This window comes from Phyllobates terribilis, unplaced genomic scaffold (genome assembly GCF_046119375.1).
Source record: "Phyllobates terribilis strain yellow unplaced genomic scaffold, ASM4611937v1 Scaffold_4__5_contigs__length_816908805, whole genome shotgun sequence".
Taxonomy (NCBI): Eukaryota; Metazoa; Chordata; class Amphibia; order Anura; family Dendrobatidae; genus Phyllobates; species Phyllobates terribilis.
In genome coordinates this window covers 225,807,887-225,832,671 of record NW_027362764.1, presented here as the reverse complement: position 1 = coordinate 225,832,671, position 24,785 = coordinate 225,807,887, and the positions used below count along the sequence as shown (strand labels likewise).

The 24,785-nt window shown below is 40.5% G+C and overlaps 1 protein-coding gene across 5 annotated transcripts in view; it reads right to left on the bottom strand.

Moving 5' to 3' along the window:
• The window catches only part of MYRIP (myosin VIIA and Rab interacting protein), a 938,202-nt gene that overhangs the window by 298,436 nt on the left and 614,981 nt on the right, over positions 1-24,785 (bottom strand). For all 5 annotated transcript variants that reach the window (XM_073678116.1, XM_073678115.1, XM_073678117.1 and 2 more), the window contains one exon: positions 10,059-10,195. In XM_073678116.1, the coding sequence (XP_073534217.1) occupies positions 10,059-10,195 (137 nt within the window). The remainder of the gene's footprint in view (positions 1-10,058; positions 10,196-24,785) is intronic.

The window sequence follows — 24,785 nt, the reverse complement described above, 5'->3', positions numbered from 1 at the left end:
GATGTCGTGCTGAAACCTGCGGACAAGGGTGGTAACATTGTAATCTGGCCTAAGAATATGTACGAGCGTGAGGCATTTCGCCAGTTAAATAATAATACATGCTATAAAAAACTGACCTATAACCCCTTGTCCGCTTTCAGCCGACAACTACAGGCTATTCTCAACAAAGCATTGGATAATAAAGTGATTACTCGTGACCTCTTTTTGGCATTAACTATTAGTGAACCTACAATACCTACTCTTTACCTCTTACCTAAATTGCATAAAAATGCATCTAATCCCCCCGGTCGACCTATAATATCTGGGGGAGGAAACTACTTGGAGTCGGTCAATAGATGGATTGACTCTAAACTCCAACCCCTTGTCGAGACCTTACCTTCCTTTATAAAGGATACCATGGACCTACTACGTAGGATGGATGGATTATATCTAGATACAGATACTATTTTTGTAACAGCTGATATAGAGTCGTTATATACGAACATTAAACACAAGGATGGCTTAATGGCAACCAAATATTTCTTAGATGGGTCTGACATCCCAGAGTCTATTAAAAAATTGGTACTCGAATTATTAGAATTTACCCTCACTCATAATTTTTTTACTTTTAAGGGGTCCTTTTTTCTGCAGCTCCAGGGGACAGCGATGGGAGCGGCCTTTGCGCCCTCCTACGCCAACCTGTTCCTGGGGCTGTGGGAAAGGGACCTCTTCCTGTCAGATCGACTGCCGTCAATGTGCCACGTCCTGTCTTGGACGCGGTACATCGATGACATTTTGATTATCTGGCAGGCTACAGATTCTGATCTGGTACCATTTATGGAAATGTTGAACATCAATGACCTTAATATTCATATTACATATCAATTTAGTGCAGTGAAGGCTGAATTTTTGGATATTTCCCTGAGGAAGGATGGAGAAGGTCGAGTACAGACCAATATTTATAGGAAGCCTACTTCAACTAACATGCTTCTACATGCTTCATCATCTCACCCTCACCATGTAATACAGTCGGTACCAATCGGACAGTTCCTGCGCTTGCGCAGGATCTGTTCGACGGATTTAGACTTCGAAAATCAAGCTAAAGATTTGATATCGAGATTCCGTGAACGAGGCTATAGTGGGAGATCCCTTAAAAAAGCTTATCATAGAGCGAAATTTTCATCACGCCACGATCTATTATATAAGACGCAAGACAAGCCACGGAAGGAGGTAGTTAGATTCATTACTAAATTTCACACACAGGTCCCTGCTATGAAAAATGCATTAACTAAAGCATGGCCAGTGTTAAAATGTGATCCCATATTATCCAAATTTGTTTCTTCTACACCATCTATTACATTTCGCAGATCTAAGAACCTTCGGGATCATCTCACTAGAAGCCACTATGTGGGTGAATCCAATCCTTCTTTTCTTGATATTTTATCAAAAAGAAATGGTTGTTTACCATGTGGCCAATGTAGAGCGTGCAGCAATGTCGATAGAGCTTTTGATTTTTGTGACTCCAGTGGTGAGAAAGTTTATAAAATCAAACAACGCATTAATTGCCTTACTAAGAACGTAATATATTATGCCACATGTCCGTGTGGCCTTATCTATATTGGGTTAACCACACGACAACTCAAGATAAGGATTAGGGAACACGTTCTGGGTATTTTTGCGGCATTGGAGCAGACTGACATGTCTAGTCTTAAAACTATCCCACGCCATTTTAAACAGCATCACCAATGTAATGGCAACTTGCTGAGAGTTAAAGGAATTGATTGCTTAGATATGGGGATTCGTGGGGGGCCCATTTCCAAACGTCTGGCCCAACTTGAGGCCAGGTGGATTTGGACACTTAATACCACCAATCCACATGGCCTCAATGAGAATTTAAGTTTCGTTCCCTTCTTGTGACTGCCACCCCCCCCCCTCCCCCCTCCCCTCCCCCCTTCCCCCCTCCCCCCCCCTTTCCCTCCCCCTTACATCCCCCCCCCCCTCTTCCCCCCCCCCCGTCCTTTCCTCTCTTTCTCTCCCCCCCCCCCTCCCCTTCCTCCTTTCATCCACGTGTACACCATGGATTCATTGTATTTGTGTTTTTTTGCATCTGCTTTGATTTTAATTTATACCTTTTATCTTAGGTACTTCCTCCAATGTCCTACTCTGCGTTTTCATGATGCTTATGATCATTCTAGATCTGAATTATGTGTCATGATGTATACAAAAAGCCTCCCCGCACAACCACAATCGGCTCTATATTATTATGTTGTATGAGATCTTGGTTCTTACATTTATAATGATTGTATTGCTGCTAATATATTATACTGCATTTCCTGTATTCATATATCCTCTTTTTTTTCTCGGTGTATTGATTATTATCATATACATTATCACTGCTTTGTCTATGTATGTTGTAATTATTTCTGTATATGTATTCCATTGCAATTTTATTTTCTTACATATTGGTCATTAGACAAGAGGTATTCTAATTTGCATATACTCGGATACATTGCTGATATATTACTACATACATATGATACTTTGTCTTAATTGTCCATAAATCTTACATATATTTGGCTGTATATATTCATGATTAATGCATCTACTAATCTTTTAAACCCACTCCTTGGGTATTTAGATTCACATTTTTTTGTGGCTGTTACCCCTCCCCGCCTTTTTAACCCGTTTGGGTGCTTTGCTTACCTGTACGCGCGCGTCCCGTGGTCCCTGCACTCCCTCCAGCTGGCGACGTCCTAGTGACGTCGCTGCTGGGGCGCGTCCTGGTTACCCCGGGAACGGGCGCGTCATTTCCGGTTTGCGCTTTGCATTCCTGGGTAATATGTGTGGGCGTCTCCTTCAAGCTACATGTTAGTCTCCATGACAGCGGTATATTACTTCCTATTAGCGCGTCACGTGCGAGACACTTGACAAATACTTTGCTGTTGCATAATTAATTGGTGGGGGGGCGCGGCAGATTGGACCTTTTCTATTGGCTAGTCGTACCTTTTTATACTGCACTGTGATCACTTTGTACATACCCCTTGACAAAGGCTGCCCGCCGAAACGCGCGTCGGGGTTTGCGCACACATACCAGGTACAGGTAGATTATTCTTTGGAGACTTACTGTTATGCTATATAGTAAAGTTTATGTATAATTCAAGGTCTCTATGTACTATGTTGGACATTATAAATGCTATATGTTTTAGCCAGTTCTAGTCTTCTGGTTATTGGTTACCATATGTATATCTCACCTGATCCTGAGTTTTTCCATCTTATGTGTGCGCCATTTTTATACTTTGCATCTTATGTGTGTTATCGTACCCCTATTGCTAATAAATTTATACCTTTTTACCATTATGGATCATCCTTTTTTTTGGGCTTTGGCCCCCTCCCCCCTCTTTGTGTAGTGCTACACGATGATCCTTTATTATATTAGTCCGTAGGTGGGCAATCTACTATAGATATGGAACACATTGTGCGTACTAGGACCACTATAACTATTTTGCCTCTATCCATTAAGCTCCTTTGACTACCAGCATCAGCAGTTTCTCTTTGACCCTCTCTTCTTTTGTCTCCAGATTCTCTCCTCCCTTTTTATAGATTTCTATAGGCAGAAGGTGTAATTTGATCCTTAAGTGTAGACACATCTGCAGACAGACTTGAGCAGTTATTAGGAGTGAATGACCAGTGCAGGAGATAAGAAATGACTGATAAGATGGGAAAGCAACAAAGTTCTCTAACAAAATATATTAAGTTTTTGTCTTCACTTGTACTGTTCATTTATGAAAAAAATAAATTGTGATTACTATTTAAAGGGAACTTGTCATCTGATTTATTATGTGGCGTTTTAGAGAAAACATATTTGAAAAGCCGTCAAAGAACTGTGTGTCTTGGATGACTAGTCCAAGACAAGTCCCCGGCAGGTTTTCCCCACCCTAATGCTCTTGACTAACAGGTCTCTCCCTATGTATACACATTGAGAGAGACCTGCCAGACAAGAGGAGCGGAGCATGGAGAAGCTGCAGGGGACCTGCCTTGGACTAGTAACCCAAGCCACATAGGCCCGAGTTATTAACACTGGTCTTTCATACACCAGTCTTAGAATAAGATGCGCCTAATTCATTAAGAGATGCACACCACTCAATAAATTAAGCGCACCTTGTCTCTGGTGTGCACCTCGTCAGAAATGTCACTCCAGTCATGGACTGGAGCAACATTTCTGGCCTAAGGTATGTTGCAACTTTTTAATTAATTTGTCGGACATGCCCCACCCTGTCCAAGATGTTTCCCATCTTCAACAATTTTGTTGCAGCTTGTCAAAACTGAAGTGAAAACACCAAAAGTTGCAAAATATTTTTTTTAATTTTGTATAACCTCATGTTGAGTTAAAATTTTGTGACATGTGAAGGTGTTTTTACGCCAATATTCTGCCTTTAACATCTTGGTAAATCGGGGCCATAGACCCTGCCTGGCTTTTCAAAGTATGTTTTCTCTAAAACGCCACAGCATAAATAAGAAATAAAAATAATTTCTTCGTATTATTAAAAACAGGAAAAAAAAAGATTACTTTCCCTGCCAAAGGAATGACTCTAAGATTAGATTGCAGCTGGAGCTGCGATTTAGAGTCTCTGGCTATTGAGATCAAACCTACGATACTGCGGATTGAAGTGAGAGCTGAATATACTTTCGGTGTTCACTCCCGATGCTGTTACTAAGGGCTGTATCTCAGGCAAGATTGCCCGAGGTGACGAATGAAAGGGGATTTATTCCCTTTTATTTGTGACCTCTTTGCACTCAGACCGTAGGTACATTTTATTTATTTAAACTGATCAATCCGGGAACTTGCTGATATGAGCAAACTCGTTGCAGTATATTGTTTAGTCTTTCAGTTGTGCCATATCTCTAAACCAGCACAACAGATAGAGATTCTAGGTCCATTACCTTATATAAACATGTAAATACTGTATACATGGTACTAATTAGCATTTTTGTTAGATCAGATGAGTTGTATAGTTTGGCTATTGGCAGCTGCTACACAACAAGAATCTGAAGCTACTGCAGTACAGCCGGGCAGTATGCACGTCCTGGTATGTAAGCATATGGTATACGTTTGGCTGGTGCTAATGTCTAGACACTATGGCCTAACATGATGTACAAATTGCATTTAGCTTCCCATTCTATCCACACTGATTATGCAGATCATTGCTGATCTGGGATACAGAGGATTGTGCAGCTGTAAATCACTGCACAGTTCTCTCCCTGGCAAAAAGCTGAGCACATCAACTGAACCTTCTACTGACGCCCATCAATGACCACACATACCAGTGCCAGGTAAGGGAAGGGAGTCAAACAATTTTCTCAATGAGGTGACAGAGTGATGTGTAAGCACTCTGCCCGATCAATAAAGAATCGGTCATAAGGGTCTGGAGCTAATGGTCCTGCCTGCATGCAGGCTATAATGTTCAGGGACTTTTGAGCAACATTTTTTACAGGCAAAAAGTGTACCTTTTAGGCCAAAAGTATAGTTTAATATAAGTGTTTCTATACCTGATTTTTCATGAGTATTAATAAATCTTTCTGCTACACTATATCACTAGGAACTATTTTATAGGCATTAACTATTTAATATGCATTATTACTGTAATAGTGGCAATCTATCACTAGGATATTGCAAGAAAATCACTCTGACAATAATTGAGCATTGTATATTAGCATTATCTAGGCACATTAAGTTTATGTGTGAAAATAATATTCTAGATACAGCAGGTGAAATAACTACAACATCTCCAACTTTGGACTTTCTAAAGGTGCTATTGACATGAAAATCTCACCAGATGTCAGTAACAACACATCCAATCCAAGTCAAAGAAATCAAACCATAGATGTCCATAAATTAAGTTAAGTTATGTGTAATAATGAGAAATGACACGGGGGAAAAGTATTGAACACACTTACTGAAATGTATTTACTACTTCGAACAAAAGGCTATGTTGGTGATGACAGCTTCAAGACGCCTCCTGTATGGAGAAACTAGTTGCAGGCACAGCTCAGGTGTGATTTTGGCCCATTCTTCTACACAAACACTCTTCAAATCCTGAAGGTTCAGTGGGTTCCTCTATGAACTCTGAGCTTTAGTTCGTTCCATACATTTTCTATTGGATTCAGGTAAGGTGATTGGCTGGGCCAGTCTAGCAGCATCATTTTCTTTCACTGAAATCAATTGAGAGTTTCCTTGCCTGTGTGTTTGGGACCGTTGCCTTGCTGAAATGTCCACCCTCGTTTCATCTTCATCATCCTGGTAGATGGCAGCAGATGTTTATCAAGAATGTCTCGGTACATTTGTCTAATCATCTTCCTTCAATTAGTTTGCCAGTGCTGTATACTGAAAAACAGCCCACGTTATGATGTTCCCACCTCCAAACTTCACTGTTGGTATGGTGTTTTTGGAGTGATATGCAGTGTCTTTTGGCCTCCAAACCTGATGTGTATAATGGCATACAAAGAATTAATTTTGGTTTCATCTGACCAGTCTATATTTTCCCAGTATTTCACAGGCTTGTTCAGCAATAGAGTCTTGTGTGGTAAGCGTGCATACAGTCCATGAAGAATGAGTGCATTACTTATTGTTTTCTTTGAAACAATTGTGCCTTCTGATTCCAGGTCTTACTGTAGCTCTCCACAGGTGGTCTTGGGCTCCTGGACAACTCTTCTGATAATTCTTTTCACTCCTCTGTCTTGCAGAGAGCACCTGGACGTGGCCGGTGTATGGTGAAATGTCGCTCTTTCCACTTACAGATTATGTCTCTAACAGTGCTCACTGGAACCTTCAGTACTTTAGAAATTCTTTTGTAGCCAATGCCATCAGAATGTTTTACAACAATACACTTGTGAACTGGTTTTACCCATCATGAGATGTTTCTTGTGTGGCACCTTGGTAATGAGACACCTTTTTATAGACCATCAGTTGAACCAGCTGATATTATTTTTCACTAAGTGACAGGATTGCTTTCTAATTGCTGATCAATTTCAGCTGGTGTCATGACTTTCCATGGTTTTTGCACCTCTCTTTCTTCATGTATTCAATACTTTTTCCCTGTGTCATTTCTCATTATTATAAGTAGCGTTTCTCCTTATGGAGAGTGACACACCAGCTCTGGCACGTCAAGGTAAGGAGGCTTATTCGCCATGCAATGCTCCTCTGGGAAATTTAATATGCAAATTGCTTCTTCAGAGAAAAAGAGGACTTGTACTCTATAGCGCCACCTATTGGAAGTAGCAATCCTACAAGTCACAATCAACCCTTTAACGAGTCGTGCAATATGATTTAGGATAAAAGCCAAATCAGAATCTCAATTTGCAGACACGGTGTTTCGGGCTGTTGGCCCTCATCAGTGCAAAGTATGAGAACTGATTTGGTTAGGTGAGAGGCTCTGGACTGAGGTCTAAGGGGTAGCGTTTCTCCTTATGGAGAGTGCCAAACCAGCTCTGGCACGTCAAGGTAAGGAGGCTTATTCGCCATGCAATGCTCCAAAAGCTATAGCTATTTTTTTTTTTTTAGGTCAAGATGGTCAAATGAGGGCTTGTTTTTTGCAGGACGATTTGGATTTTTCTCAAGACCTTTCTTCAGAAACTCACCACTTCCCAGCCTCCTGGCTTTCTTTTTTGCAGGTGCTAATGCGCTCTTCAATGATTGACCATTTGGACCTGTGTCAATATCCACAGTGAAACGAGAACTGTATCAACATGGGTTGAAAGGCCACTCAGCCAGGAAGAAGCCATTACTCCAAAATAAACCTAAAAAAGCCAGATTAATATTTGCAAATGCACACAGGAACAAAGACCTCAATTTTTGGAAACCTGTCATGTGGTCTGATGAAACTAAAATTTTACTTTTTGGGCATAATGACCATCGTTACTTTAGGAGGACAAAAGGAGAAGCTTGGAAGTCCAAAAACACCATCCCAACTGTGAAACACGGGGGTGGCAGCATCATGTTGTAGGATTGTTTTACTGCAGGAGGGACATGGGCACTTCACAAAATATATGGTATCATGAGAAAAGAAGATTATATGGCAATACTGAAGCAACATCTCAAGAAATCAGCCAGGAAGTTAAAGCTTGGGCAGAAATTGGTCTTTCAAATGGACAATGACCCGAAGCATACTGCCAAAATGGTAACAAAGTGGCTTAAGGATAACAAAGTCAATGTTTTGGACTGGCCATCACAAAGCCCTGATCTCAATCCTATTGAAAATTTATGGAAAAAGCTGAAAAGGCAGGTGCGAGCAAGGCGACCTACAAACCTGGATCGGTTACACCAGTTTTGTCGGGAGGAATGGGCCAAAATTCTGATCAACTATTGTGAGAAGTTTGTGGAAGGATATCCCAAAAGTTTGACCCAAGTCACTCAGTTTAAGGGCAATGGTACCAAATACTAATGAAATGTATGTAAACTTTTGACTTTGTAGTAAGTAATAAAAATGCCTTAAAACATTCTCTCTCTCTCATTATTCTGGCATTTGGCAAATATTAAAAATTATGCTAATCCTAATTGACCTAAAACAGGAAAGGTCTATTCTGATTTCATGTCAGATATTGAGAAAAACATGCATATGTGTCTTTTTATATAGTGTATCTAAACTTCTGGTTTCAACTGTATTTGAACTACCAATAATGTTATTTTTTGGTCTTAAGCAAGAAGTCATGTGAACATAATAATATAAACTCCAGTTAGTTATGACTAGATCATTTTCCCTACTATAAAGTTAAGCATTTCAATGCATTTCTTCCTTTCAAGGTTAAAAGTTTGAAACCAATTGATTGGGAGCCGTTTGGGAGCCTTAGTAATGGTTAGGTGTTGTTCCAAAGCCTCAAATCTGGATTCACACACTTCAGCAAATATTTAAATGTACCCCTTAGCTTTTTTCCTATATGACCTATACAGTGGAGCAATTATAAAAAAAAAATAATAATTGAGAGTAAATTGTGGCAAATTATAAAAAGGTGTATAGCACTAAACAAATCTAGCAGTTTTAGACAGTCCTAAAGTCAGAAAATTAAATCTACATCTCTTATGAGCAGCTGCAGATTTTGCTTCAAAATTTAAGGCATTTTATGCAACAAGCTTATTAAAAGTACTTGACCATGCCTGTCCCAAGTACTCTATGCCCACTATTTCACATTTTGAGAAGCATGTTGCAAAAAGCAAAACTTCGGCACAGTTTTTTTCTGGTTCAAGTTTTGTCAAACACTGCCATAAGCTACTTGATAAATGTGGCCCTTTGTGTCCATACCTAGTGGTCTAGAGAAACTCCTTCATTGTTCCTAGCTGTAGCAATGACTGCACACTGTCAACTCACTATGGCCATATAGCACCTAAACTACAGTATCACAATGCAGATATGCCATAGTATAGTGCTCATCCAGTACCGTCAGCAGGTGTTTGTCACCTAATCTGAGAGAAGCATAATGTAGAGAAACAGACCTTGATTTCGGTGATGTGTCACGCACTGGGCTGTTTGCTTTAGTTTTTATAAAATCATTGTTTTATCAGCATGAGATTATCACTATAGGACTTATAAAACTGCTGCCATGTAGTTCTTCAGATTACTGAGCTCTATATATCCCCACCCCACCACAGTGTACGCTGTGCATAGGCAGAAAATTGTCAATCAGTGATGGGGTTATACAGAGCTCAGAATTCAGAGACCTGTTAGATCTGCAGCTGATAGAACAGTGATTTTATCAACTATATCATGCTGCTTTCAGATGGGATAGCAAAATCCTGGTGTCAGATTCCCTTTAAAGAGCCTAATCTATTAATAAAGTTTGTAACCCCAAATGCCTCATTTTCTTCCATACCAAGGCCTTTATCCTAATCTTTCAGTAGGCTACATTTTGGCTATTTTGATAAAATATGGCTTGAACAAATTATAGAAATCTTTTACAAATACATTTTAAGCACTTAATACTCATGAAAACTTATTAGATAACATATGATGCTGTCAGGAATGCACCTTGCTTTTTTTTTCTAGTAATACAAATTCTTTAACACTCTTCAAATAACAGAAAAGATTTACCTGTAATATCTGCGCAGGCTCCTGTCTCCAACCTGTGCTTTCTGTATAGATTCTTCAACACTTTGGCACTGCCGAAACGTTTAAAGCGGCTTTTCACATTGTTGTAGTACCATTCCAATGATTGGGTCCTCAAAAGCCTGTAATAACAAGGCCATAAGGAAGGTTCAGATGTATTTACATCATAACTTTATAATATTAAGTATTATACGTTATCATAAATCATATTTACCAGTATTCAGTATGATCGGATATAGTCAACTCTCTAATTTGTCAACTTTGAAGTAGAGTATTTTTCTTTTTTTATCACCCAGATGAGTTAAAGTACTTATTTTGCAAATAAAGTAGCTGCACATAGAAACATTACTGCTGCTTTAAAGTAATTATTGTTTATGTCACCGCTTGCTCAATCCTACTGTGGCAACCCCCAGAGCAAGCAGTAATGTAGACTACATTTACATTTCTGTGCCCTTAGGAGATCAATAGGAGAGAAAGTCAAAACGATAACGTATATTAGGACATGTCATTACTTACAGTAAATTTCATTTTGATTTTTAAAAATACAATAACCCTTGACATTATGTTTTAGAAAAAGTTTGTCAATGTAAGTGCATGAAACCACTCAGAAGACTAAAATCTCATATATTGATGTACTGTAAATATGCTGAACAATGTTAAAACAAAATCCTTTACAGATGTATCAGGAAAGTAGTGATCGGGCTCCGGAGGGCTGTGGCCATTTACTTCACATAATTGCTTCATTTGGTCATGTCATCATTGTGCCGTACTGATGAATCCTCTCTCACTGCAGAACATTGTTGTTTTTCCATAATCAGGCAATGCATAGTGAGAATCATTATTGAATTCAAGCGTATAATAGATGCAGGAAGTTAAAGGCCATCCGGGCCATCAGTCACAATGAATATTGTCATGTTTTGTCTCAAATCTAACTCATCCAATTAGGCAGAACATTTGTGCTGAAATGAAATTGCAATTAAATTTCTACTTTACAATTTGTCAGCACAGTTTTCACGCTATAATAACAGTTTTGACCCAAGGCCAAGGACAGTGATTATCTACAAACTACCGCTTATCAATTGTACAATATTTGTGTATTTCAATTGAGAACATCAGGGTAAGTTTTCATAGACACTGAAACAAACATACCAAAGTCCCTGGTCCCTCAAATGGCCACTATGTCATTGCAGACAGTTTTCATTTTAGCGTTTAGCTTCCAAAAGCTATAGCTATTTTTTTTTTTTAGGTCGAGATGGTCAAATGAGGGCTTGTTTTTTGCAGGACGATTTGGATTTTTCTCAAGACCTTTCTTCAGAAACTCACCACTTCCCAGCCTCCTGGCTTTCTTTTTTGCAGGTGCTAATACGTTCTTCAATGATTGACCATTTGGACCAGTGGCATGGTTGCGCTAATGGTCCAAACTGTGCTCTCTATGATGCTGCACCAGAGGCAGCTTTGCCTCTGTAGCATCAAAGGAGTGCATTCACATTGCAGCTTGCCAGATCCAGCGCTCTATCCCACTTCAGAACAGAGCTTGCAAGCTCTAGAGCAGTGGTCCCCAACCTTTCTTACCTTGAGAGCAACATTCAGCTCTGACAAAAGATCACGAGCCACATCCAGAGCTCCCCTCCAAACCTAACCCCACCCCCTAATAGTGACATTCAGCTCCTGTTCTACCTCCCCCACACAGTAGTTAAACGTAGAGCCCCCATTACCGGTAAAATGACAGCCAAAGCTTTCACACAGAAATCACACAGAGGCAGTGGCAGTATTCCTGGATCCAGGGGTTTCCATGTTAGCTACCTTCATTATTTTTGCATCAAGCACTCTCAATACACTATCTTTTCCAATTTCAGGCACCTCCCCTAACTGGTAGTATTAATCCTATACCAAGGCCAGTATTTCCGCGTTCAGATCTGCTCCTCCGTGCAGGGCTACTCACAAAAGTTACCATCTGGAAACCTTGCTGTTCGCTAGACCTGTTGCTAATGTACCAAGTTGGCAGACAGCTGATAGCCATACATCATGGGTTCGAGAGCTACGTGTGGCTCCCGAACCACAGGTTGGGGACTCCTGCTCTAAAGCAAAGAGCTTGCGCTCCTTGCCACGTAACCAGTCTACCTCTGATAATTTGCAGAGGTGGCTGAAAACCCCGGCAAAGATCAGGAAACTATAGAACTAAAAATCCATCTGTTCTTGAGAATGGAGAAGATTTTTAGTAAAAGAGGTAGAGGTAAATTGCTTATTTTTAACAGCACTTTGAAATTTTAGTCATTTATGATGTTGAGAAAACTCCCTTGCTTTTACTCTATAATGTATTGAAAATCATAAAATAAATTCTTTCTAGGGTGAAATGGAAAAGAATAGCAATTCCACTATTGTTTTTTTTTTGGATAGCATTATTATAGAGTTAATATTAATTTTATTTTTTGGATCAGTTCAAGTGAATCTTTTAGTACACTGCTCAAAAAAATAAAGGGAACACTTAAACAACAGAATATAACTCCAAGTAAATCAAACTTCTGTGAAATCAAACTGTCTACTTAGGAAGCAACACTGATTGACAATTAATTTCACATGCTATTGTGCAAATGGAATAGACAATAGATGGAAATTATTGGCAATTATCAAGACACTCAATAAAGGAGTGTTTCTGCAGGTGGGGACCACAGACCATATCTCAGTACCAATGCTTTCTGGCTGATGTTTTGGTCACTTTTGAATGCTGGTTGTGCTTTCACACTCGTGGTAGCATGAAACAGACTCTACAACCCACAGAAGTTGCTCAGGTAGTGCAGCTCATCGAGGATGGCACATCAATGCGAGCTGTTGCAAGAAGGTTTGCTGTGTCTGTCAGCGTAGTGTCCAGAGGCTGGAGGTGCAACCAGGAGACAGGCCAGTACACCAGGAGACGTGGAGGGGGCCGTAGGAGGGCAGCAACCCAGCAGCAGGACCGCTACTTCCGCCTTTGTGCAAGGAGGAACAGGAGGAGCACTGCCAGAGCCCTGCAAAATGACCTCCAGCAAGCCACACATGTGCATGTGTCTGCACAAATGGTTAGAAACCGACTCCATGAGAGTGGTATGAGGGCCCGACATCCACAGATGGGGGTTGTGCTCACAGCTCAACACCGTGCAGGACGCATGGCATTTGCCACAGAACACCAGAATTGGCAAAGTCGCCACTGGCGCCCTGTGCTCTTCACAGATGAAAGCAGGTTCACACTGAGCACATGTGACAGACGTGACAGAGTCTGGAGACGTTATGGAGAGTGATCTGCTGCCTGCAACATCCTTCAGCATGACCGGTTTGGCAGTGGGTCAGTAATGGTGTGGGGTGGCATTTCTTTGGAGGGCCGCACAGCCCTCCATGTGCTCGCCAGAGGTAGCCTGACTGACATTAGGTACCGAGATGAGATCCTCAGACCCCTTGTGAGACCATATGCTGGTGCGGTTGGCCCTGGGTTCCTCCTAATGTAGGACAATGCCAGACCTCATGTGGCTGGAGTGTGACAGCAGTTCCTGCAAGATGAAGGCATTGAAGCTATGGACTGGCCTGCCCATTCCCCAGACCTGAATCAGATTGAGCACATCTGGGACATCATGTCTCGCTCCATCCACCAACGTCACGTTGCACCACAGACTGTCCAGGAGTTGGTGGATGCTTTAGTCCAGGTCTGGGAGGAGATCCCACAGGAGACCATCCGCAACCTCATCAGGAGCATGCCCAGGTGTTGTAGGGAGGTCATACAGGCATATGGAGGCCACACACAATACTGAGCCTCATTTTGCCTTGTTTTAAGGACATTACATCAAAGTTGGATCAGGTTGTAGTGTTTTTTTCCACTTTAATTTTGGGGGTGACTCCAAATCCAGGTCTCCATTGGTTAATAAATTTGATTTCCATTGATGATTTTTGTGTGATTTTGTTGTCAGCACGTTCAAATTTGTACAGAACAAAGTATTCAATGAGAATATTTCATTCATTCAGATCTAGGATGTGTTATTTGAGTGTTCCCTTTATTTTTTTGAGCAGTGTATTTTTACAAAATAAAAAAAATAAAGTCAGAGAACCATAAATCCATATTTTTCTATTGATGAAGTTGTGTGAGATTTTTTTTTTATTCAGGATCCATCCGGGTTTATTTTGTACCATTTAAGCTTACATAAAACTTTTTGATTATATTTCAGGTCTTTGCGGAAGCAATATGACCAAAGAGCAGTAATTCTGGCATTGTGTTTTTTTTTTATTACTTGACGTGTTATGTCATTAGTTTGAACCACAAAGAATGTAGCAATTCCAAAGATGTTCATTTTTTATTGTTTAGACTTTTTCATATAATTATTGGGAAAAGGTGGTATGATCTAAATTGTTACATTTTTATTATTATATTTTTATATCTTTCTTAGTATTATATCTTAATATCTTTTTCTAATTTCTTGAGTAGCACAACAGACATGATCAGCTTTATTACGCAATGGCAGAAAATTCACTTATGACTGTAAGACACCTTGGAACACTAATCATGGCTAATCATGAATATAAAAAATAGTCTGTGAATATTAATTGCTTTGCTAAAGGAATCCATTTCACAACACGGCTTGATAGAAAATTATGTTTTCAAAGTACAGAATATCACTATGGTAGAAGGAGACTGCAGACAATTTTTTTATTAAATGTATCTCATGTTAGGCAACAATATGAAGACTGCTTGAAATAACTTCATTCACATGTTTTTGAGTAAGACCTTGTGCATAAAGTAAAACAATCTCTCTTCATCTGGGCAGTATAACTAGTAATAAGGTTCTGAATGCATACTCATAAACATCTTTATTTTGCAAAGTCTATGCTTCCTACAACTTGTGTGGGAAGAATCCAGTATAATTTTGCATGTCAGAAAGCGGCAATGCATTTTTACAGCTGATAACATTTCCAATGCACAATTCTGTATGTACTGAATTCTCACAAACTGCAGAAGGTAGAAATCAATTGAGAAAATGCTGCTCTCTTTGATTTCTCTTTAAGGGTTACAGCATAATGAAAATTAAACATACAACCTGTTAAAATTATATTATGTATTTTACAACAACCTCTCATCTCTCCTGGCTTTTCTATGTAACAGAAGCCACAGCACTGCCAAATATGTATATCAATGGCTCCTAATGGACCCTTCTGGCTTGAGGTCTGTTGGGCTCCACCGAAGTGTTCAATGTTAGGATGGGTGTATCGCTACTTTTCGGCCAAATGTAATATACTGTACAATCAGAAAAATGATAAAGTATACAAAAAATTATTGAATGTGCTGGCATGGCTTACTAGTTTAGACCCACAATCATATAGTGCCAGTATAATACAACTATATATTGCCCAAATAATGTAAAGCAGCAAAGTGATACTACGTAATGCTTCAGTGAATGCCCACATAACAACCATTACAGATACCAACATATCTTTCTATAGTGTTAAAAAATACTAATATGTAATGCCCAAAAATTAACAAAATAGATTAATATCCAATAATGGATGGGGTTGGGTGATTTTTCATTTATGGTGATAAAAATAAAGAATTGAATACTTGACCGGTAAGGCCTTACTCCTTTTTTATGTCGGACCATCGGCAGCTGTTTGTAAAAACATTTATCGGATTGATAAAGCTGTTTTTAGACTTCTAAATTCAATCTAGTGAGTATTGAGGGTATAGATAAGATATGTAACCACTCTTTTGCATAGTATCTTTATGAGAGCAATAACAGGTACATGGATATGTTCAGCTATACATGGATCCAAAATACCTGAAGAAGCTTCTCAGGTTTGTGAGTACCCATGAGCCGGTAGGTTATGAAACTCCAGAAAAGCGTTTGTGGATATAGTGTTTAATACACAAGTGGATTGTCATGTTATCTCCATTAAATTCTGGACTTTTATCACGTTCATGGAGCTGGTCCTTGAGATATGTTCATGACTTTGCATACTAAACAGAAATATGTTACCTTGCTTTGGGAGATATTCCAAGCCTATACAGTGGGGGAAATAAGTATTTCATCCCTTGCTGTTTTTGTAAGTTTGCCCACTGACAAAGACATGAACAGTCTATAATTTTAAGAGTAGATTAATTTTAACATTGAGAGAAGGAATATCCAAAAAAAATCAAGAAAATCACATTGTATAAATTAGATAAATGTATTTGCATTTTGCAGTGAGAAATAAGTATTTGATCCCTCTGGCAAACAACACTTAATACTTTTTGGCAAAACCCTTGTTGACAAGCACAGCAGTCAGACATTTTTTGTAGTTGATGATGAGGTTTGCGCACATGTCAGGAGGAATTTTGGTCCACTTCTCTTTGGAGATCATCTCTAAATCATTAAGATTTTGAGGCTGTCGCTTGGCAACTCGGCTTCAACTCCCTACATAAGTTTTCTATGGGATTAAGGTCTGGAGACTGGCTAGACCACTCCATGACCTCACTGTGTTTGTTTTTGAGCCACTCCTTTGTTGCCTTGGCTGTATGTTTTGGGTCATTGTCTTGCTGGAATATCCAGCCACGACCCATCTTCAATGCTCTTACTGAGGGAAGGAGGCTGTTGGCCAAAATCTCACGATACATGACCCCATCCATCTTCCCTTTAGTATGTTGCAGTCGTCATGTCCCCTTTGCAGAAAAGCACCCCCAAGGATAATGTTTCCCTCACCATGCTTCACGGTTGGGACGATGTTCTTAGGGTTGTACTCATCCTTCTTCCTCCAAACACGGCGAGTTGAGTTAATGCCAAAGAGCTCAATTTTTGTCTCATCTGACCACAGCACCTTCTCCCAATAACTGTCAGAATCATCCAGGTGTTCATTGGCAAACTTCCGACGGGCAGGCACATGTGCCTTTTGGAGCAGGGGGACCTTGTGGGCACTGCAGGATTTTAAACCTTTAAGGCGTAATGTGTTACCAATGGTTTTTTTGGTGACTGTGGTCCCAGTTGCCTGGAGATCATTAACAAGTTCCCCCCGTGTAGTTTTAGGCCGATCTCTCACCTTCCCCATAATCAAGGATACCCCACGAGGTGAGATTTTGCATGGAGCCCCAGATCGATGTCGATTGACAGTCATTTTGTATTTCTTCCATTTTCTTATTATTGCACCAACAGTTGTCTCCTTCTCACCCAGCATCTTACTTATGGTTTTTTAGCCCATTCCAGCTTTGTGCAGGTCTATGACCTTGTCCCTGACATCCTTAGAAAGCTCTTTGGTCTTGCCCATGTTGTAAAGATTAGAGTCTGACTGATTGAGTTTGTGGACAGGAGTCTTTTATACAGGTGACTTTTAAGACAGCTGTCTTTAATGCAAGTAACAAGTTGATTAGGAGCATCTAACTGGTCTGTAGGAGCCAAAACTCATAATGGTTCATAGGGGATCAAATACTTATTTCTCACTGCAAAATGTAAGTAAATTTATCTAATTTATACAATGTGATTTTCTTGATTTTTTTTTTGGATATTCTATCTCTCAATGTTAAAATTAACCTACCCTTAAAATTATAGATTGTTCATGTCTTTGTCAGTGGGCAAACTTACAGAAACAGAAAGGGATCAAATACTTATTTCCCCCACTGTAGGTCTAGTGAGATAAATAAAGGGAACCTGTCTGCTGATTCAGAGACAGGCTCCATCAACGAGACATGTACTGTAAGTTTGATCTGGAAGGCTTCCATACTTTAGAGAAGATATATGTTTAGATGCTGGCAGAGGATGAGGTGACTGGGATGACTAGTCACTGAGTTTTCAGCCTGCTGAATTCTCCTCATTCTGTTCACCTAGATTGACAGGTTTTTCCCTATACACACATATATAGGAAAAGACTTGACAAGCAGGTGCGAGCAGGGAGAAGATGCCAAGAAGACCTGCCTCTTGGACAAGTCATCCTATCCACACCTTGTTCCCAGGGGGCATTTTAAAGTATGTTTTCTCTGAAACAACGTAGCATTTCAGAATAATGCATAGAGTACATGCCTGAAATGATGAAACTGTTCTCTGGTTCATTTTCCCCATAGTTTGGACAGCATGAATCAGCTACCAGGTTCCCTTTATTTGGTCTCTGTTTATCAGTAACAGAAAGAACAACGGCATACCATTGTATGAACAGATAAGGATCAGTAATTTCATTTATGCAGGCTGCAGCTTGTTGTAGTAAAATTTTAAGGGTGTGTCCAGTATTGTGCAAAAAATACTCAATCTCTGTCATCGAACCTATATTACCCCTATTAAAGGACACAGGATGGGTATTTTCCTGCATCAAGCTGTTTCAAGTGTAATGCCCCCGAGGCTGACCTGAACCACTGCATGTGGTCTTACCCACAAATACAGTCCTTTTGGATAAAGATCAATACTTCACATGACCAATTTTGAATATTTGGTCACTATAATTTTCCTTGATGAGAGAGAGGAGGAAACATGGGCAATTGCTGGTTTAACACCACTGTTAAAGCTTACTTTATTGTTCATCAACCTATTGCACAGCACTTTATATTGCTATATTGACTTATATCAAAAAGGTTATATATAGAATGGGTTTTTTTTTAGTTGAATCAACCATTTATTACTCTAGTTCCTTTGCTTATATACTTTACGTCTTTTTGTAATCCTAAGGATGTTAATAAGAACATTCTAAATACAAAAAAAAGCTTTAATAATAAGTAAAGTAAAGTAATTTGAGCTACAATTCTAGATTTTTGCGTGCCTTTAATTGCATGCAGATCGATTTGGTCTGGGTCCCGAAGCCCCAACGATTGGTCAAAACACCCCTGAGAAGTGCGCAGCTCAAGAGACAGGAACACACAGCTCCTACCTGAGTGCAGAGATAGAGCAGAAGCAATAGAAAGATTATGCCTGTGCACTCTCTTCAGACAGGAACTGAGTGCTCCAGTCTGCTGAGCTGAACACTTCTCAGGAGTGTTCTGAGCAAATGTTGGGGGTATGAGGACCCTGACTGATCTGCTGTCAAATAAAGGCACAAACAAATATAGAATTTTAGTGCAAACGTTGTTATTCTTCAAGTTTTTTCTTACATAATACTGTAAAAACCTTTAATATTTTGTTATATAATAGTCAAGCTCAGCGACCTTACAATATATTTTACCCTTATTTAGTGATGCTTAATTATAGCAGCACATGTCTCCTCTGGACTTGAGATTGATAAAGCTTCCATCCGCTGCAAAGACATGGCAAAATCTGCAAGTGCCACACATACAGAAAAAGACCATTCATTGAGGATTTGATGTACAGCTTTGCTATGGAACTATACCCTTCAACAAATATATAGAAATTGCTTATAGAGCATCCTTTAGTCTGACGGTGGGGGTCTCAGCAGACAACAACTTATTATCTATCCTGTGGACAGGTGATAAGTTACTATGGTAGTCCAATCACTTTAACCCATTTATGTTCATAATTTGTGTGTTATAGTTTTGTTATGAATAAATATAAAAACAATATAAAAAAAGATCATAAAAATTGATTTCTTTGTCATTTTCCTCCCTTCTCCTTAAAGTTTACTTTCTCGTTCAGCCCCCTTCATACTTTCTATGGCTTTTCATTTTCTTGTGTTTGTGTTGTGTTACATGGAACCCAATGAGATGACAACAATCATGCAAATGACCTCTATGATATTTAGGAGTCATAATGAATATGTAATAAGTCTTTTAATATAAAAAGCATGTATTTTGCTGCAATGGTTTGATTTCTACACTGTTGCCTTGCTCTTCTTTTGTTTGCCTTAACCGAAAAGAGAAATATAAATAATAGAAATATGGGTGTAATCGTTTAGCGGCATAGGAAATCGTATTCCTTACTATGATGGTCCTATGTCATTAACCCTATAATTACTGGGATATTCCGAAGAAGTCAATTAAAAAGAAGATTGAAAATAGATATATTGATTCACTGGTTCTTCAGAGATTTAGCCAGTTACAACATGGTTTTAAGGCCTTTGCTGCCTGGAGAATAACCTATTTGTCATTCTACTACACACGCACAGATTTCAATCAAGCGTGCTTGAGAGCTTGCCATCAGCATAGTTGCCAAATATACAAAAATATTTCTTCTGCGAGCAGCTGGAGACTGACATAAAGCAAATAATGAGGAGGTCAATACTTATAAACAGTGAGCACGTATTGTATATTCACAGCTCTGATGTGGCCCTGAATATAAATCTGAATGTAATATTAAATTAATAGGAGTTGTCTCATAAACAATATTTATTACCCATCTATAGGATAAGTGATACATGTATTATCGTTGGGGGGCTCTTCATCGTGAACAGGGTCCCAAAATTCCTGTGTGAATAGAGCAATAGTGCTTATGTCTGACCATCACTCCATTCACTTGAGTTGGACTGATGGCTCAGCTTTGTATTTTTAGGCTATGTGCCTACGATGCAGAAATGCTGCATATTTTTTCCCCTTCTCCCTGGCAGGAAACAAGCATGCGGATTTTACATGCATTTTTCCTACCAGGTAGAAGCGTTTATCAAGCATTTTTGCATGTATTTCTGCATGCGGGTTATCAAGCGCTTTTCCAAGTGATTTTAGCATCACTTGGAAAGAGCTTGACAACTTGGTCACACTATATAAATCCATGCAACCGGCATGGATTTATATAGTGTGACCAAGTAAGTAATTTTAAAAAAAAAGAATAAGAATGGTAAAAAATAAAAAATAAAGATTATACTTACCTTCCGATGTCCTCCCGGTGTTTTCTCCACTCCGTCCGGTCTGTTGTATCGGTCGTGGTAGTGTGAAAGGACCTGCCATGATGTCATTTAGTCATGTGACAGGTCACGCGACCACCGACGTACAACAGACCGGACGCATCGCTGAGGAGACCGGGGGCCATCAGAAGGTGAGTATAATCTTTATTTTTTATTTTAAATTCTTTTTTTAACAGGTTCTATGGTACCTGGGTCTGGAGGAGAGTTTCCTCTTCTCCAAACCCCGGTACCATCCGCACATTGAACCGTGTGATATCCGCATGTGCAGATGCAGTGATGCGGATGTCACGTGGTCCAATGCAAGTCAATGGAGGCGATTACGCTGCGTGTCCGCAAAATTAATGGTCATGCTGCATATTTTTCCGCAATGATAATCCGCAAGGGAAATTTCCGCAGCATGTGCACACCACATGCGGATTATCATTGGGGACCATGGGGCACGTATTACCAAGCATTTTTTAAGCATTTTCGCTGCGGAAATTACCCGGCAAAAATGCTTGAAAAACGCATAGTGGGCACGCAGCCTTAGTGCCATTAAAGGGGTTGTCCGGTCTAAAGCTCCAAGTCTATGTGACTACAGACTTGTGAATCCTCATATCATGCACACTGTGTGCTGAGAGGATTTTCCAATGCTGGCGCTGGGAGCGTTGGTCGTGGTTGGACCTGCAGGAATTTTTTTAAAGTAATAAATTAGTGAATGAGGGAGTGTTTCTTGTTTTCCTTACCTCTCTCTTTTTATATTTTTCAGGTTCCCATTCATGGACAACTTCGGATTCGGTGGACTAAGTTGGAGCCCCTAGACTGGATAATTTATTTTCTTTTTTAACTTTTTTTTTTAATATATTGGTGAAAGAGGGCTAGAGAGGGGGGGAGTGTTTTCTCAAATAAAGTTTTTGTATGTGTTTTTTTTTTCTTTTAACTTACTGGGTTAGTAATGAGGGTGTCTGATAGGAACCTCTCCATTACCAACCCATGGGCTTGATGCCAGCGGACATTACAAAACTGACATTAACCTGATAAAAAAGTACCCAGATTGCCACTGCAACAGGACAATCAGGAAGAGCCAGGCTAAGCGCCAGAATGTGATACGGGCTTGCATTTTTAGGCTGGGAAGGGCACAATAACCAGGGACCTTCCCAGCATGATAATATAAGTCTGCTTTACCTTGGCTGGCTTTGAAAAATAGGGGTGACCCTACGTCATTTTTTTAAAAATTATTTATTTAATAGGTTAAATAAGGCTAAACACCATTTAGTGCCACATGAAAGGCACTAAAGGGTACTAGTTTATTATATGTAGGGGACTTGTGACATTAAATATCTACAGGACATCTATCTATTCTATCTATCTATTCTATCCTATATATCTATTCTATATCTCTATTCTATCTTTTCTATTCTGACCGTTTGAGCTGTGAATTTACTCCACTTGGCTGATGAAATTTCATGTTTCCTTTGAGATGTGTGCATAAAAATTGGCTGGCACACGCATGGTCCCTGTGCCATGCGATTTTTTTCTTGCCCCATTGACTTGGATTGGCAAGTGCGATCCGATTAAAAAAAATCACAGATGAGCACTGCCTCATTTAATAACATTGGTCGGAGTGCAATACGATGTTTTCTCGCATTGCACTCCTCCGTATTATATGCCAGTGTAAGCGAGTCCCAATAGTGAGGTTAAAAAGACTAATTACAGATATACTCTTGCATTTTCAGAGTGCATACCTTAGAAGAGCAATGCCTGTAAAAAGGTGATAACTATTGTTTATGAGAAAGTCTGTGAGTCTGTAAGCACCAAATGACTATTTGAGCCAAATTCGGACACTCGGCGAAATTTTTGAGTGCACCTCCCCACCTACTTGTTTTTTATCTATTTCCGACCTGCTATGCCTTAATTGCCAGTTCTGACATTACAGGAGGCAGAGAAGGGTAGTAGAAGATGGAGAACAAGTAGGTGGGGCGGTGCACTGAACTGATTGGCCACAAGAAATTTGCATTGAGCGCGTCAACGGATGCTTCTTTGATAATGGGCTCTTCTAGTCATCTGATTGCTGCAGCGGTCATGGTCAATTTAAAACTAAAGAGACATTGCTTCTGTAGCCAACGCGACCTCCAGAGCCACCTATGCTGTGCTACTTATTTTAAAACCATATAAAAAATATATTCAATTGTTTAAGGTGTCATTCACACAGCAATGTTGCATGCACAGACCTCTTTGGCATTGCATAGAGAACACTATCGGTCAGGATTACTTAAGAGACTCTACTATGCCATATTCCTCATTCACAAGGCCATGTATAAACAAGTATGTGAAAAAATGTCACTGGTGTCGTCAGTGTTTTGGATCAGAGTTTGGTCCATGTGTCAGTTTTTACCATCAATGTGTCATCAGTGTTTTTCACGGATGGATAAGTAAATTACAAAGCTTATCCTGTCCTTTGCAATGTTAAAGACGGACAGCACACAGATGCAGTTCCAGTGCTGTATGTGATTTTCATGGACCCATAGACTTGTATTGGCCTTTCTCATCTATGATACCGGAAAAAAAACAGCATGTCTCTGACGCGCCCCCAGAGACGTGGGGTTCTCGGCAGCCGTGCCTGAGGATACTGGTGGGGGATATCACGGTGGCCGGCCCGGTCCGTGGCCCAGGGCGGTCAACAAAAAGGGGAAATATTTATAGGGGATTTGTAAAGTTCGTGACGCCACCTGTGAAGTGCGGCCAAAGGGAGCCGCCGCTGTGGAGCAGTCCTCTGAAGCTGATGTTACTGCAGCAGGGATGGTGTGGCTCTCCACAGGAAGAGCTAGCTCCAGGGCAGTGTAGATAGTGTTGGTTGCGCTGGGCGTTGTAGTGCAGGGGGAAGATGGTGCAGCTGAAATAATGGACGGAGGCAGTGCGGTGCAGTCATCTGAGTCTTTACTCACAGTTGTTAAGTTCCTCAGGTTGTACTGTCCAGCTTACAGCATCCCATGTCGCGCTGCATTCACCAGAAAGGGGGTTCGGCTCTTCCTCAGGTAGTTTAGGAGCACCTGACGGAACCCCGCTTTCTTGTGTTCCTCTCTAGACCGTCTTCACGCTGGGTCTTCTCCCTCCTGCCCTGCGCTTCCCCACTCTCAGTCCCGCTCGGGTGCTCTGAAGTCCCTCCTGTCTAACTGGAGTCCCCGGACCTGCTTGACCCTCACGGAGATTAGAATGAGGCTTTGGCAACTGGACTATGTAAACCAGAAGCCTCCGGTTTTTCCAGCGGAGACTTAAAGTTACACGACTGGTCCAGGGGCCGGTTCCCTTCTTGCAGCCTACGATCCCTCTGTCTTCTGATAGATTCGGGGCGTACGGGTGCCGTCACGCACTTGCCGTACCCCCTAGGATCCCTTTACTAGAACGGAGCCTACTCCTCTGCTCCCCTCCTGGGCCTCTAGGACTGGGCCCTACTTGTGGAGCAGAGCTCCTAAAGAGACTCTGCTCCCAGACTGTCTTCACTCTCTCCTCTACTCAACTGTCCTTCTGCCACCCTAAGATGGCTTACCTATATATCTACTGTCAGAGTGCTACTGGTTCCCCCTACCTTTGGTTCCCCCCACTCCAGCCCCCACTCCAGCCAGGGACAGGGCTTAGCACTGCGCATACATTTTGCCCCTGCAGCCGGCCTGGAGTAGTGTAGTGTTGAATGTGAGTGTTGGGGTTCCGGGCAGCACTACCTCCTTACCTGAGAGAAGGAGATACCACACCTCTGGGTGAGGTGCAGTACCTCTGTGGCGACTGAACCCTCAGGGGCGCCACATCTCCATGAACTTTGCACAAGAAAACACAGACATGTGAACAGCCCCATAAAGTATAATAGGCAAGTGTTCTATTTGTGAAATATATGGATAGAACATGTACGTGTAACACGGATGTCGGAATGAGGTCTTAGATAAACGCTTCTTGGAGGGAAGCCTCTAAAGTATGGTGTGTGTT